Source organism: Sus scrofa, chromosome 13, assembly GCF_000003025.6.
Source record: "Sus scrofa isolate TJ Tabasco breed Duroc chromosome 13, Sscrofa11.1, whole genome shotgun sequence".
Lineage (NCBI taxonomy): Eukaryota > Metazoa > Chordata > Mammalia > Artiodactyla > Suidae > Sus > Sus scrofa.
In genome coordinates, this window is record NC_010455.5 from 144,001,398 (window position 1) to 144,016,786 (window position 15,389).

Below are 15,389 nucleotides of genomic sequence, written 5' to 3' on the forward strand. Positions count from 1 at the left end.
CTAACACGGAATCTTGTCCAAAAGCATCTGGGCCACTCAGGTAATAGCTCTCCTATAGCTAAGCTCCCACTGTGGCTATAAGTAATATTTTATAGGATGACAAGTAAAAGTGTGTTTGTTAAGTCAAGGATGATTCTGGCCTATAGTATATTCTTAATAGCTTTTCATCTGACATTGAGAAGGAATGATACAACTAAGGTCTTTTGAGGAGATTTTGGGCTGATCTCACATCCAGCAACACCTACTGGAGAGGTAGGGTGAAGAGGCCATGAATTGTAGAGTAACACAGGAGAGTTAATTGTGTTTTCCCATTTTAGAGATGTTTTCAGGAGTTCACTTGTGAGTGGTCTGCAGAGGTCTGTAGCAAACATATTTATCCTATGCAACCCTGAAATCAGACCTTCTATAGTATTTAAAAATGAAGGACTTAAGGCCCAAATAATATAATAGAAGGAGTTAATAGCTTATGTAAGATTTCTAATCTCTTCTAAGCCTCCCTGTAAAATAATAAGATTTCCTACATGATGGGCAAAGCCTTGTAGAAAAACAAAACAAAACAAAAAAATGTAGGCCTGGTTTGCTCTTCTTGTTGGCTTGCTGAATTTTTTTTTTTAACATTGCCTCAGGCAGATTTGCATTTAACATTAGCCTCCCAGAAACACACTTTACTACACAATGGAGAATGTTCTCCACTTATTTGTTGCTTGGGGCTAACAGGCTGAGCTATTTTGCATTGAATATGTATCTTTCCATCTTGCTTTATTTTCCTCTTGCCATTTTGTTGCTGCTAGGAGCTCATGATTAGGAGAAATCTGCAAGTGAAAACTGCCAAAGGGTTTGAAATGATGAGATTGGACTCTCTGGTCAGTGCTCCCATTGAGTCCTGTGGGGGCCATAGAGGCCCTGTGTAGAACTCTGTGGCTGAGAAGGAAATCAGCTTAGCCTCACTTAGAGGAAGCATCTACTTAAAGAACAAGACATTTTTGCCCTCTTGCTCTGATTCTGTCCTCTAATGGTAGATTTTCTATAATTTCTGTGTTGTTACCTTCAATCACAGTGTGATTCAGGTGTTATACAGAGGTAGAATGATCCTTAGGAAGTTGTATATTTGAGATTACTTCCATTGATAGGTAATTTTTTTTAAATACCCTCAGGATTTTCATGTACTCAAGTCATTTCTGCACTGATATACTTGGAAATTAGAGACTCTTGACTTCCTTAATTTTATAGTCTAGCAGAGGTATGATTTTAATGTGAAGCATCATATGACACGGCAGTAGGTTTTAGCCAGACAGAAGAGCATTCATAAAGATTAGGGGAGTCCAGCTACATTAGAGCAAAAGGGAAGGACATAAAAAAGCTGTTTAAAAAAAAAAATTTCATGTTCTCAGTGGAAAGAGTATGGCAGAACATTTCAATGAAAGGAAGTGACACAGAAAATATGAACAGAAGTAAATGATTTATACCATGCCTGTGAGATTACCACATTCTAGTCTCAAGACAGAATAAATATAGTGATTAAGACAGTAAAGAGACTATTCGACTTCTGAAGAAGGCCATTCACATCACTATTACTGAAATTTGAATGTAAGACCATATCTTGATGAGCTATAGTAGTCACTTCCTTTAGTGGAGTTCTTTTGGAAAATACTATGATTGAGGGTAAGAGAATAGGAACTTTAAGAAGTCTCTCCTTAGAGGACAAAAGAGAGTGAGATCTAAGAAGCAGTAATATAGTATTATCCAATTGACTGAGATAAACTCAACTCCAAATCACTTAAAAATTTTTGTTATGCTTATTCTTTTCTCATTCTGTACCTTCGGGAAGTTTTGCTTGATCCTGATTGCTGATTTGGACACTGATAGCCAGAATGAAGATATATGTCGTAATGATCAGAGAAAACAAAATATGGGACAAAATTGACCAATATTAAAGAATGAACATAGTTTTAGATGAACAACTACAGTGCTATGGACTGGAAGTCTCTAGAATGTCTAAATTCAGTGGACTCCCAGGCAATAAAGGATCTGAAGAAAATCTGCTCCATGTGCCTCTTTAAAATCACCCTTCCTGGTTGTCTTTCTGGTCATATTATTATCTTGAAGGAAACCAAAAAATTGCTAATTTCACAGTACAGTGATGGTAGAAAAATTTTACAGGTTCTGTGAGATCAAATTAACCTATTTCACTAGAGATAAACAATGAGAAAATTGGTTATGACTCAGTTACAGACCGATCTCAGTCTCTGTCAACTGATAGAGATCAGGTTATGTTGGTGAAGGTGGTTAGTCCTCAGTGCCATATCTAAATATGAACTAAAGTGTTAATTTTCATCCTTAAACATGAATGTTGGGGCAGGAGACACTAACAAGGTCATATCAAAGTTCATATTCATCCGACGAGGTGGGGGAGCACTATTATATTTGAAAATATCCTATGTTTTCACTATGTAGCATATCTTCAGAAATTGAGTTACAGTTTTCACTGCTTTATTTCTTTTTAAAAATTTTGTGTTTTCACAGCTATTGTAGTGTATCACAGATGCATCACTGAAAAGATACTATCATCTCTTCTAAGCAAAGAGAGGCATAGAAAATGTTCACAGTGAATGAAGGGAAATAAGACGGCTGGTTCACAAAAGACAAAAGGGCCTTGTCCTGCCTCCTTTTTTTTTTTTTTTCTTTCAAAACTGTTAGGAATAGTAAGATTTTTCCATCTTCAAGACTGTATTAGGAAGAAGACATCTCTAAGAATGTGAGATGAGAGGAGAAAGATTCTTGGCATATTCATTCATCCATTGAATGACTATTGAGGGATTTTATGTGTCAGGCACTTTGTGGAGCAATAAAAATGCAGAGAATAAGAAGACATGGGCTTATTTCACCTTAAAACTGTGTTAAGAGGCAGAAAAACAAAGGCACAAGCAGGCAAGCAACTGGGGAAATTGGACAATGTTTCACAAGGGAGGGCACATCTGAGGTGAGTTTTGTATAGAAAGTATGAACTTGTCAAATGAAAAAGTTTGCAAAAAATACTTTAGATAAAAGGAAAATGAGAGCTAGGAAGAATGAGATTGGGGTCTGAATAAAGAATAAGATTCATTTCAGAGAGGCAGAGTAATGTTAAGAGACCAGGCCAGAAAGGTAGGTTGAGCTGATTTACACTGATCTAGGTGAACTTTTATAAAGAAAGAGACAAAGTGCATTTAAACATGATCAACTTCATGTTTGATTTGTTTTGCATAAAGGATGAATGGTATAGTTGTAGTTAAGAGATGCAATACTAGAGTCTAGAACACTAGTAGGAAGTGATATTAACAACAGAATAAAGGTCCCAGACAATAGTAATGGCAGTAAGGATGGAGCATAAAAGCCAATTGGGGGGAGGGGGGATGTAAAAACAATATTTGATTACACAAGTGACATGAAGGAGAAGGAAACAAGATAAGCTCTGTGGCTACTAAGTACATAATCAGAGATGGATTATGATTCTGTTAACTAAATTTAAGAATTTGGAAGGAGGACAAAAATAAGATAGGAGATAATGCAGTTCAATTCAACATATGCTGAATTTGAGGTGATTTCCAGTGTCTATGTGGAGCAGCTGAGTATGGGATTTTAAATTTCAATTTGATGAAGTATAATTAAAGCCAGAAAAACTGATGAAAGTATGAAAACTATTCCATGAGACCAGAAAAGCAGAAAAATACAATCCTGGAGAACAACAATATAGGAAAGATGAATGGAGAAAGAGGGGCTGATTATGCAAATCAAGAACTAGCTGGGGATTTAGGAGGAGAGACAAGAAAATGAAAAACAGGTGCTGAAGCTATGATGAGATTAAACAGGACAAATATTTAAAATAAATCCATTGGATTTGGCAATTAGTACATTAACAACATCATTCTGAAAGTGGGCTTGATAAAGCCAGATGAAGGTGATGTAGCCATGAAGAAGAGTGGATATTAATCAACATAACATTGCCTATTAATATCAATATTTTGATCAATATCAACATTATGTTAACTCTTTAGTAGTCAACATAATTATTGCTGCTCTTCAGGTCAGGCTCCTACGCATATATAGAGATTTCATCAGAGTTCCGGTACCATGTCAAAAGGTTTTGACCATAAATTGTGATAAGTAATCCAGAAGAGATAATATTTTAAACAGTGCTTAATTAGATTTAGCTCTTTCCCTTTTTCTGCCTGTCTTTTCATTTAACAGCCATATTTTGAGAGTCACTGTGAGAAAAGATGCCTCTTCTGTAACAGTCTCAAAGTTAAGAGTGACCTAGGTTCAGAGAGGGTGGAAAATGGAATATAAATCCTCTGAGGCTAAAAAGATGGTACCTTTGAATTGTAAGAGTCTCCCTGGAACTCAGAACATGACCTTCACCTTAAAGCATGTGGCTCTCTCTTTAACTCAGGCTGGCTGTGAAATTTCAGCATTAAGTCGTACAGTGGATTTAGTAGTAGCACAGGTGATGGCCTTTGACTCTTTCTCTTTCCCAAGTCCAGACACTGGTTACTTCTCACCTCTACTGCCCTCCCAGAGTCAGTGCTTTATTATTAGGCTGGGGATTGTAGTTGCAGGTGTCATTCTCCAGGTGGCATAGGCTGAGCTCCTTACAAGAGCTCTCCCAGGTGGGCTTTCATCTCAAACTCACCGGCTCTTACCTTCATGCCTGTTCTCTGGGTAACTTCTGAAGCTTTTTTCATCACCTGTTTCCAAGTTCCATTCATGTCCTGATCTGTTCACAGAGAGGCAGACCTTCAAGGAAATGTTTAGATGAGGAGAAAAAGTGAGAGGTAGAGAAAGAAGAAAAACCACAAAAATTATTTATCACTCAAGGGTGAAGTCTTCCTCATAAGCACTCTCCTTTGGAAGAAAATGTTGGGGGAAAAATAATTCTGGAGACAAGCAACAGAGATGTGTTGGGGTGGAAAGTGGGTGATAGAAAAGCAAACGTGGAAGTCAGAACACCCCAGGAATTATAATTCTCCTTGTGATTTATAAGCATTCATCAGTGATCTATCAGCTTCGTGTCCCTGGGGAAGGGGACCACTCCATTTCCTTCACCTAAGATGGATCTGCTTGATAATAGGTACTCCTTCAGTTTATAGCTGCTATAGTGCCCTGTTTCACATTTGAATCCACATGTATTTAAAAAATAAAGACTTCTTTTGTTCTTTATATTTATCGGCTTTTATTTCTTTTACATCTACCTCTACCTATAAAGGCAATGTAGACAGTAGAGACCTTTTCTAATGGCAGCCCTGCTAGACAGTCTCATTACCTATTTACTTACACACTTACTGTGTGTTAACTCTGTTATATCATACATATCATATCTATTAACTATCATATCTTAAAGGGCATATATTTGATCTAAATTATATCTGAATGAATATAATGATGAGTGATATTATAACATGGTTGTACTCCAGTGATTGCATTTACATAACATTGTAAATGATGAGACTATAAAGTAAGGGACTGGATGAGACTTATGGAAAATAGTCTCTTGACTTTATAGCCATACCTCATATACCAGAATGCTCATCCTAAGTGCATTATAATTTATTATGGGCACTTTTATTTCTCCTTACTGCTGGAATGAGATAAAGAGTAAACTCTTCTTGGTACAAAGCACATTTTTTTTTCCTTTGAGAAGTTAGCATAATTTTTATATTTACTTCATAATGATTAGAAGGTAAAAACATTTTCTTTAAATAGTTGTGGAGTTGTTTTAAATTGCATAGTGAGTGAAATTTTTAACTGGAAATCTGAGCCAGGATTCCAAGACTAATTTTATTCTTTCAAAGGTACAACTAAAGGCAGGTTTTTTATTATTATCTTTTCTCCTTCGAAATGAGAGACATTTTTCACAGAGAACAGAGACTTACAGCAAGAATCAAAACAAAAGCAAGCTTTATAATTGTTTTGCATCCTCACTCAACCAAGAAGGGAGAAAAGAGGAGAATCTATAGTTCAAAGGAGAGCAATGGGCTGTAGATTCTTGCTACTTCGGTGAGAGGATAATTGCTACTCAGGCATGGAGGAGAAGGAATGAGCCTTGTTTTTTCAAGAGAGGGTCCACAAAGTATAGGGTATGCTTGTCTAATCTAGGAGGACCCAGTTCTGCCAAGCAGATCTCGGTAGATCACAGAGTACAAAATGGACCTGCTATTGTCCTCTGTTCAGGCTCCTTGAAGAGGGAGCCTTATATGGGTTTTATCTGACTACAACTCACATGTCTGCCACAAATCATCTAAAAATGTTCCAGAGATGGCATTGGAGCCTCCATTTCCCCTGCTGCACTGTAACCATGCTGCATCATGATCCTGCACTGAATCTCATGCTTTAGAGGACCAACTATTGCCCAGAGGAACCAGACCCAAGAGAACCTAGGCTGGTAAAAGGAAGTTTCCCTAGAGGTTCAAGTTATTAAGCAAGAGAATGAATTAAACAACAATATCTGAAGATTGCTGGATTTAGCCCCCGTATGGGATTTCTATAGAACAAATGTCCAAGATTCAAATTATGAAAAGGGCCCCAAAATTTATCAGGCTCTTCCAAAGCTCACTGCATACTCTTAAGGCATTAGCCTGTTTAATAATCACATTCATATGGGAAGTAGTTATTATTCCTGTTTTGCTGAAGAATAGCACTGAGACTCTTCAGTAATCGTGGACACATTTAGGGCCAAGCACTGCTCTGTAAGTTTAAAATGAACCCATTTAAACATTACAACCACCCACTGAAGTAGATACTATTGTAGTTTGCATTTTGCAGATAAGAAAACCTAGGCACAGAAAAGTTAATCAAGTGTCCCAAGACCACAGGGAGAGTAGGTGAAGGAGCTTAAAGGAAGAGCAGGAAACTGGCTCCTCAGCCTAAACCTGTAACTGCCCACCATGCTGCCTTTCTCACTAAGTAATTTGCCTAAAGTTACTAAAACTACAGAACTTTCCACCCCAGCACTGATAAGAAAATAGAGACTCTTGAGTTATGATGCAGTTAGGATGATGATTTATTTTCTTTTTTTAAATTTTTTTTATTTATTGTTTTTAATTGTTATTTCCCCCAAAACAATTTTTTTTCCACTGTACAGCATGGGGACCCAGTTACACATACATGTATACATAATTTTTTCTCCCATTGTCATGCTCCGTTGTAAGTATCTAGAGAATAGACTTGTGGTTGCCCAGGGGAGGAGGAGGGAGTGGGATGGATTGGAAGCTTGGAGTTAAGGATACAAACTATTGCTTTTTGAATGGATTAACAATGAGATCCTGCTGTGTAGCACTGAGAACTATGTCTGGATACTTACAATGGAGCAGGACAGTGGGAGATGATTTATTTTCTAAAGGGGTCGAGATTCTTTGAAAGAATCTGGAAGGGCTGTTTCCAACCACTTATAAATGTTCCTGGGACTGATCCGAACTCCAGCTGTGACTTGACTAGAAATCAGTTCTCTCCTGGTCTCAACAGCAAATTTTATCTCTTTTTAGAATTTCTTTTTAGTTTTCTTATGTAAATGTAGAGATGATACAGTTAGTGTGACAATAATAGGAAAACAAATTGTCTTAGAATTGACAGTTGAAATGTACTCAACTTTTAATTTTGTGGTTCTGCTCTTTTTGTACATGCCCTTCTCTTTACCTGTACCATCTGCATGGAACATGTGTTTATGATTCTTTAAGACTATGAACCTGAAAATACAGCAATACATATGTGTATCTGGGGGTAGGGTGGGGGGGTACATGTGTGCATCCATATAGAAAGGCATATATGGCTGGACAGGGTGCTCTCTAGTGATAGTAAGAGACAAAAAACATATCTAGGGAGGACTTTTCATTGATCCAGGTGTGACACAGACTGTCCTGGCTTTGCCATTTGCCACTCTAAATCTCTTTTCTCTTATCATTATAATAGATAATAACCTAATAACAGAAAGAGTGCTTTGCCAGTATAGCACATGTAAATAAGTAATGTAAATTGAGAATTTAAAGAAAGTAATGATTGATCAGAGAACCTGGGTTATAATGGATATCATTATACTCTATAAAGAGATAAAAATCTGAGTGACTTAGAAAAATCAGTATTTTTCTTATGGTCATCCCTATATATATAGATAGGTATATGATTATTTCCTTTTTATGTACCACATTCTGCAATGAGAAAGTATAAGCATAGACATTGTTTTATATCTTGTAAAATGTTTCCATGTATATCTCATTTTATTTGGAGAATTACCCTAAGTAATTCTGAGAGGTTGGAGAAAGTATCATGAGCCTCATTTTACTTATGAAAAGCTAAGATACAGAAAGGCTAAATGACTTAGCTGTTTTCCAATAGGAAATAGACTGAAGGCCAGAATTAAAATCAATTATCTTCAGGAACTAAACAATGAGTCTTTTATCCTAACATTCCATCACCAGTATACAGATTCCTGACTCACTGTGACCAGGGATAGAGTCGCATGAATCAGGTTCCTGTGATTCACTGTCTCTGTGTTCTCACCCTCTCTTGAACCAGTCATTTCTGTGTGTGCATTTCCATGTGTACTTGCAGAGACTTGCGGCACATGGACGTGTGCAAAGGGTCTAGGGTCTACATGATCCTACCATGTAGATGCTGTCATTGTTAATTGGTGTTAGTTGGGCTAAACTTTGAAGATGAATCTAGGAAAATTATCATGAAATTAGGGTCTAGCTAGTTTCTATCTAAAGAAGATGAAGTTTAAGAGAACAGACATGGGAGTTCCCATGCGGCGCAGTGGGTTAAGTTTCCAGCATTGTCAAAGGTTCGATCCCTGACGTGGGAACTTCCTCATGCCCTGTGTGGCCTGTCAGACATGCACAAGAACAAGAGAATGAGGCCAAGAAAGAATGCAGTGGTCAAAGCCAGAAGTCAAGTGTGGAAAGAGATGAGCGAGGCAGCTAGAAAACTGAAACTTCTTATTGCAGGCAAGGAAAGCAGGAGTGCCTGGGGGTCAGCAGTGAATCCCACTTACTGAATTTAGTCCTAGAACATGGTAATAAAGCAGAGATGATCAAAAATATTTAATAATTTAAGATTTTAAAATATGATTTTTAACCAATTTGGTAGTGTATTAATGTATTTGCATGCCTGTTGCTAGACTTCATTATACTTAAAATAACATGATGAAATCAGACAATTGACTTTTGACTCAAGAGTATTTGGGATATTTCTGATGCTTTACTGCATCTAATGGCACTTAGAATGTTTCCTGGTGCCACACTTTAATGCTAGGGGTGTACAGCATTAATTTCCAGGTATCTTTCTTTCTAGAAGGAAATAAGTATATGATAGTTTTTCTCATTCACTAAGGGTGTTATTTGGAGGGTTAAAGTTATAAAGAATAAAGGACCAACACATTCCTGAAGACTTCCTACCCATTCATATCTTGAATCATTCCACATCTTCCAAAAGAGAGAGACTCACAAATGTGAAAAAATAATAAAACTAATTTTAAAAATAGCTTTCCTATGAATAAAGGCTAAGTATTTCATTAAAAAAATCAAATTTATTCAAACTGAGTTGATTCTCCCTTACCTGACCTAAGTATTACTGACCCATTTTTATATGGGGGTGGGGAGAGGGGGACAAAACACTAAGGTTAAATTATTTCTCCAGAATTCATTTAGGAAGCAACTAAGGTATAGCTTTCTCATGTACTATCAGTAATGTACAGGATTATATTGTTATATAATTAATATCTAAAATGTAACAGCAAAGGGACATGATTCATTAACTACTAACTTATAAACCAGAGTACTACTAGTCTTCATTGTAGTATCTCTCTCACAAACTTGACATATAATTCAGGGATTTTGCTGGTGGCTCATAATTAAAAAGCATATGCTTATGAAAAAAAATTGCTCTGTAGATGTTTGACCTTTGCTTCCAGATATTTTAACCAAGAGACCAAGGTCTAACTCAGGGTTTTTCAACTTTGACCCTGCCAACATTGTAGATGCGATATGTCTTGGTTATGGGGATCTTCCTTACATTATAGGATATTTAGCAGCACCCTTGGCCTCTGCCCACCAGATGCCGGTAGCAGTTGTAACCATGAAAAAAATGTTTTCAGATATTGCCAAATATCATCTGGAAGCACAAATTGCTCCCTACTTGAGAACCACTCATCTAACTGTTCTTTCTTAATTAAAGAAATAAAGCTCTCTTATCCATCCAGTTCCACTGCCCCCAGTCCTTATGATTAAAAAATATGAAGATAACTAGTGAGAAATTAAGTAAAATGTATTTATTTGTTATTAATGAATAAATACCAGATTATACTCTTGAGCAGTAGAGGAAAGTCAGATGAATTCTAATACTAACTTGATATAATTTTAGCAGCCAGTAATGCATGTTAAAAATGAGATCTACCTAGTAGCAATTGTACAGGCGTAATATCTGTTAGATGTGTATCACATATCAAGGATACACTGTCAGTAAATATGCTATTAAGCAATCTACTGGTACAAAGCAAATTTAGCAGTTATTTTCTGCTTCCAATTATATTCATCGTTTTGGAAGCACGATCCCCAGACTTAATGCACTATGAGTGAAATTGTCAATATACCCATTGGTATCAGTGTGCATAATGTACTTGGTGTAAAGTATTTGCAGAGATCCACTGCTTGAAATTTTTATGGGTGCATTGATTTTTTTGTGACAGTTTTATGGATTCAGACATACTGAACAGGGAAGATAGAAATTTGTTTGCTTGCCTTTCCTGTTATTTTTTAAGTCATTTTAAAAAAATCATAGGTTCATAGTTAAAGTATGTAACCCACCTCATATTTGTGGGTTCATGCTTAAAGTGGTCAACTTACTAAATATTTATCTAGTGCTTTATGCTTCTTTTCACTGTTTTTCATATGTGATATAGATTATTTAATTTCTAGGGATGATCTTTCTTCATAATGAAAAAGAAACGCTGAGCACACTTTGTTTCTCTCCTTTGCTTTCATGATAATGCCACACTCAATAATACTCTGTAATTTTTTCCTTATGTATCTGATGATTCTAATTATTTCTTAAGAAAAGTTAAAATAGTTACCCATCTACCCTGCACCTATTAGATTAACAAATATTTGTTAATTGATCTAATAGCAGTGTGTTAAATTATATTAAGTTTATTTATTCCTCATTTCAGCGAGTGCCTACTTATTCACAGTGGGTTGATACTGTTGGCTCCATTAAGCCTCCATAGGCGAATTCTTGGAGGGTCACTCTCATTCATGAGCTTATGAGGAAAGATGAGTACAGATAACTCGAATGCAGTGTGGAGTATAAATGCGGTCATAAGAAGGAGCCAAGAAAAAGGATGGGACACTAATGAGAGAAGATCTCTTAGAGAGGTGACATTTTGTACTCTATCTCCATGTCCTCAGCTGCCTGCCAGAAGTCCAACCCAGAGTGGAAGGAACTTCTCTGCCTTCTTCTCTTGGCACTAACACCTATTCTGTCTCTCTTTTTTAAAAAATTTTATTGGAGTATAGTTGACTTACAATGTTGTGTTAGTTTCAGGTATACAGCAAAGTGAATCACCTATACAGACACCTGCTGTCTTTTATCATGCAGTCCTTTCTAAAGCCTGGAATGATTTGCACATCCTAAGCCCCCAGAGGAAACAGTCTGTTAAATATAAATAACATGTAACACTTACAGATTTATAAATTTGTTTCTTAACACTTATCCTGCTTTGGCCAAGGCTCATTTTGAAGATAAGGTCATTAGGTATCTAGTTTTGAACTAGATTGTCTAGTATTAAAGCAGCATTCTGGGTAGGGATAATTCATCACCTTATTACAATGGCTTGGCATGAGAATTCTCCTTTACTCCACAGGCATACCTAATGCACATTTAAGCTACCTACCTGCTAGATGCAAGCTCATGATGCTTACTGGTCAGTCAGTGAATGCTGGAACCTGGACCTGCATTTAATCAGCATTTCCTCATTTCTGAATAGCTAGGCATTCTGTGACTATGCTATATGACTGGTTATTTTCACTTAACAAACAAAAGTTCTATAAATTGAGACTCTTACTTTGACCATCTTTTTGCTTATATACACTGCTTATAGTTCAAAAGAGTTGCCACCTTAAATCAAGGTTTAATCACTTTTAACATTTCTGAAATTGTGGAGTTTTTTTTTTTTTTTTTTTTTTTTGCTCATTTTTCAGTATGAAAGTGCTAGCTGTGTTGCAGAAAGACTATTTTCTAGCTTATAGAGTCATTACATTTACTCTGAACTATTAACTACATAAAAAAAGGACCCATCCATATCTAGAGGAATGGTTTCCTTTTCAAAGATGCAACATTATGCCCTGATGCTTGGAATTGGCTAATCATACTACGTTAATAAAAAGTGTGAGTGTCTGTGTGTACTTGTGTATTCTAATGTACTTTTCACTTATTTGGAAGTAAAAGAGAAATTAAAAAAAATAAATATGAATAAAAGAGAATGAAGTCATAAGATGTTATATAGACTGTCATAGCAAAATTTCCACATAATTTTGTTTTGGTAGATGTGTTTTATGGGTGTGGCAATTTTGCAGAGATCGTCAGTTATTTCTTTAGGTAAGACAGATCTGAACATTCTCTGAAACTAATTCGGGATAATGATTATGTTAATAATGATTATAATAATGATTATTATATATAATAATGATTATAATAATATATGTATAGTTTATATTATATATAATAATGATTATTGTATTATATATAATAATGATTATAATAATGATTATTTGAACTTTCCCATGGACAAAAGTTGCTAAAGTGTCCAAAGGACCCTAAAGACCCAAATTAGAAACTCTACCTTATATTGACAAGAAAATTTGCCCAGTTCATTTGTGGATTTTGTAAGGGCTTGGGGTAGGGAAGTGGAATATGCATAACTGTATGCCCTCTTTCTGCCTTTATGACATTGTTAGTTCATATGACAGACATTTACCAGGATCTATTTTGCACCACATTATTGTTTGGAGGTACTTTAGTGAATAAGACAAAATCTCTCTTTATTTTATTTATAGGCCATATGTATGTAAAATATAGCATGTTGTAATGTTTCCAAGATGAACATATTAAGGCCTTATTCTGGGCTAAACAGCATTCAGAATACACCTCTATGATATAGCATACTTAGTTACTGTGTTGTGTGGTGAAAATACAAAAAAATGCAAGGATACATGATGGAAGATTTAAAATTCATTTACAGAGATGAATTTCCATTCATTTCAGCAGAAAAGAAAAACACAGTAAACCTACATCAGCTAACTTTATTTATGATCTAGAAGATAGCAAACAATTTATTAATTGATTCATAAATGATTCTAATTCAAGACATTTTCCAAAAAGGAGAGAAATTTAATGCCACCAAAGAATAGAACAGGCAAAGTGAAACTGAATCTGGAGAGAAGCAGCAAAGATCCATGAATTTAGCTTTGACATCCCATTTAGAGAGGTTCTAAATTATTAAGCATATAATTAATTCCAATAATATCTACATAGCAGAAAAACACATATTGAAGATACTAAATGATACTTTAATCAACCTATGTTTATGAAAATAAGTAGGTGGTAGAAGAAAAGAAAGACCTGCACAACATGAGAATTAAATTCTCATGTTTACTAAAATATACAGTTCACCCCAAAGTAGTGGGATAATGAGAAGATTTTTGTACTTAGGTGAGGTATTTTTAAAAGATTTGGCTTTTTTCTTTTTTTAAGAGAGATGGGTTGGCTTCTTTACCTTTATGGTGGTCAGCCTGTGGCTCATGCATCAACTTCCTGTCCGTGCATGGCTGTTTTGACTTGAGAAAAAACCTGGTTGGAGTCAATTTGGAAAATACAGAAGAACATGGCATTTTAATTGTTCTGCTGTCATGCTCCTGGCTCCTTCTGTCCATCCTTCATGCCCCAGAGTGCTGAGCAGCTGGCTCTGCAGCTGTGAACAGGGTCCTGGACGATCTCCCTGTAGGGCAGACATAAATCTTGCCAAAGGGATACAGAGAGAAGATTTTTTTGCATGATTTTTCCATTGCCAGATTCTTGCTGAAATTGAAGGTGAAAACCACACTCACATGAAGTATTTACCCCTTCTCCACTAATCCACATTCTTTACATCTTTCAAGTTTCAGAAAGAGACCCTTTTAGATTTCCAAAATAAGTTGTTCTTCAAATAGACATTTTTTCCCTTCACCTTTCTTGGAATGGGAACTTCAAAATTAGTGTTGTATTCATCTGCAATAAAAGATTGAATTTATTCTAATGTGACAGAAATGCTGATAGCAAGCAGTCTTGCCAGCAGACACCATGCTGCCCTCAGCAGGTGGACCCAAACTTAGGCAAGATGATACCAGTTTTGATTTTCATAATACAATACCTATTTACTTACCCTCAGACCTGCACATACACTTCCCATTCCTAGGAGTGGGTATTCCAAACTTGTAAGGATCAGAAGCGATCTCTGAAAATCAGGCTGATTCCTACAGTGGTGGGGCATGATGTGAATCTACCATCACATAAGACTTTAGCAAATACTAATGAAAGAATAAATGCAATTCAAACTGAGTAAATATATCACATTATCAATCATCGAATTCTCAAAGTTGCTTAAACAGATGGAATTCTGTGTGAATGAGCTTTTTCTAGACAAGAAGAAAATAATCCAGTGGGAAGTCAATACTCATTTAACTTGACTTGCCTGTGTTACTCATTCTGATTGTTTATTGCCAAACTGGGTATAATATAATGATATCTATCTATTGGATGGCAATTAGATCTTAAAAGAGAAATAGTGAAAATATTCAGGACTCTAAGAAATGGCATCATCATGCTTTGTCCTGCACATAATTATTTCTCTTGATTGGTCTTGTTGAGTCCAATTGTGTGGAGGATGACTTGCAGATACAGGTAGGGCTAAGGCTCTAATGGTGTTATTCTATTTTGCCAGGTGCGTTGTAGAAGATAAGAACTCAAAGGTGGCCTGGTTAAACCGTTCTGGCATCATTTTTGCTGGGCATGACAAGTGGTCTTTGGACCCCCGGGTTGAGCTGGAAAAACGCCATTCTCTGGAATACAGCCTCCGAATCCAGAAGGTTGATGTCTATGATGAGGGTTCCTACACTTGCTCGGTGCAGACACAGCATGAGCCCAAGACCTCCCAAGTTTACTTGATCGTGCAAGGTAAGAAAAAAGTGAGAATGGAGACGTGAGGTTGGGGGGACAGAAAATAATCATGATGTACAAAATTCTCAATTCATCCTTTCTGAAATCAAAGAACACTTCTAAGATCACTTCCAAATTCATTGTGGCACTTAAGCATCTATTTTCTCTCTAAA

The 15,389-nt window shown here is 36.2% G+C and overlaps 1 protein-coding gene across 6 annotated transcripts in view; it reads left to right on the plus strand.

Annotated features, from left to right (window-relative positions):
• LSAMP (limbic system-associated membrane protein) overlaps positions 1 to 15,389 on the plus strand; it is a 628,666-nt gene that overhangs the window by 325,877 nt on the left and 287,400 nt on the right. For all 6 annotated transcript variants that reach the window (XM_021068415.1, XM_021068414.1, XM_021068416.1 and 3 more), the window contains 1 exon segment: positions 15,002 to 15,234. In XM_021068415.1, coding sequence (XP_020924074.1) covers positions 15,002 to 15,234 — 233 coding nt within the window.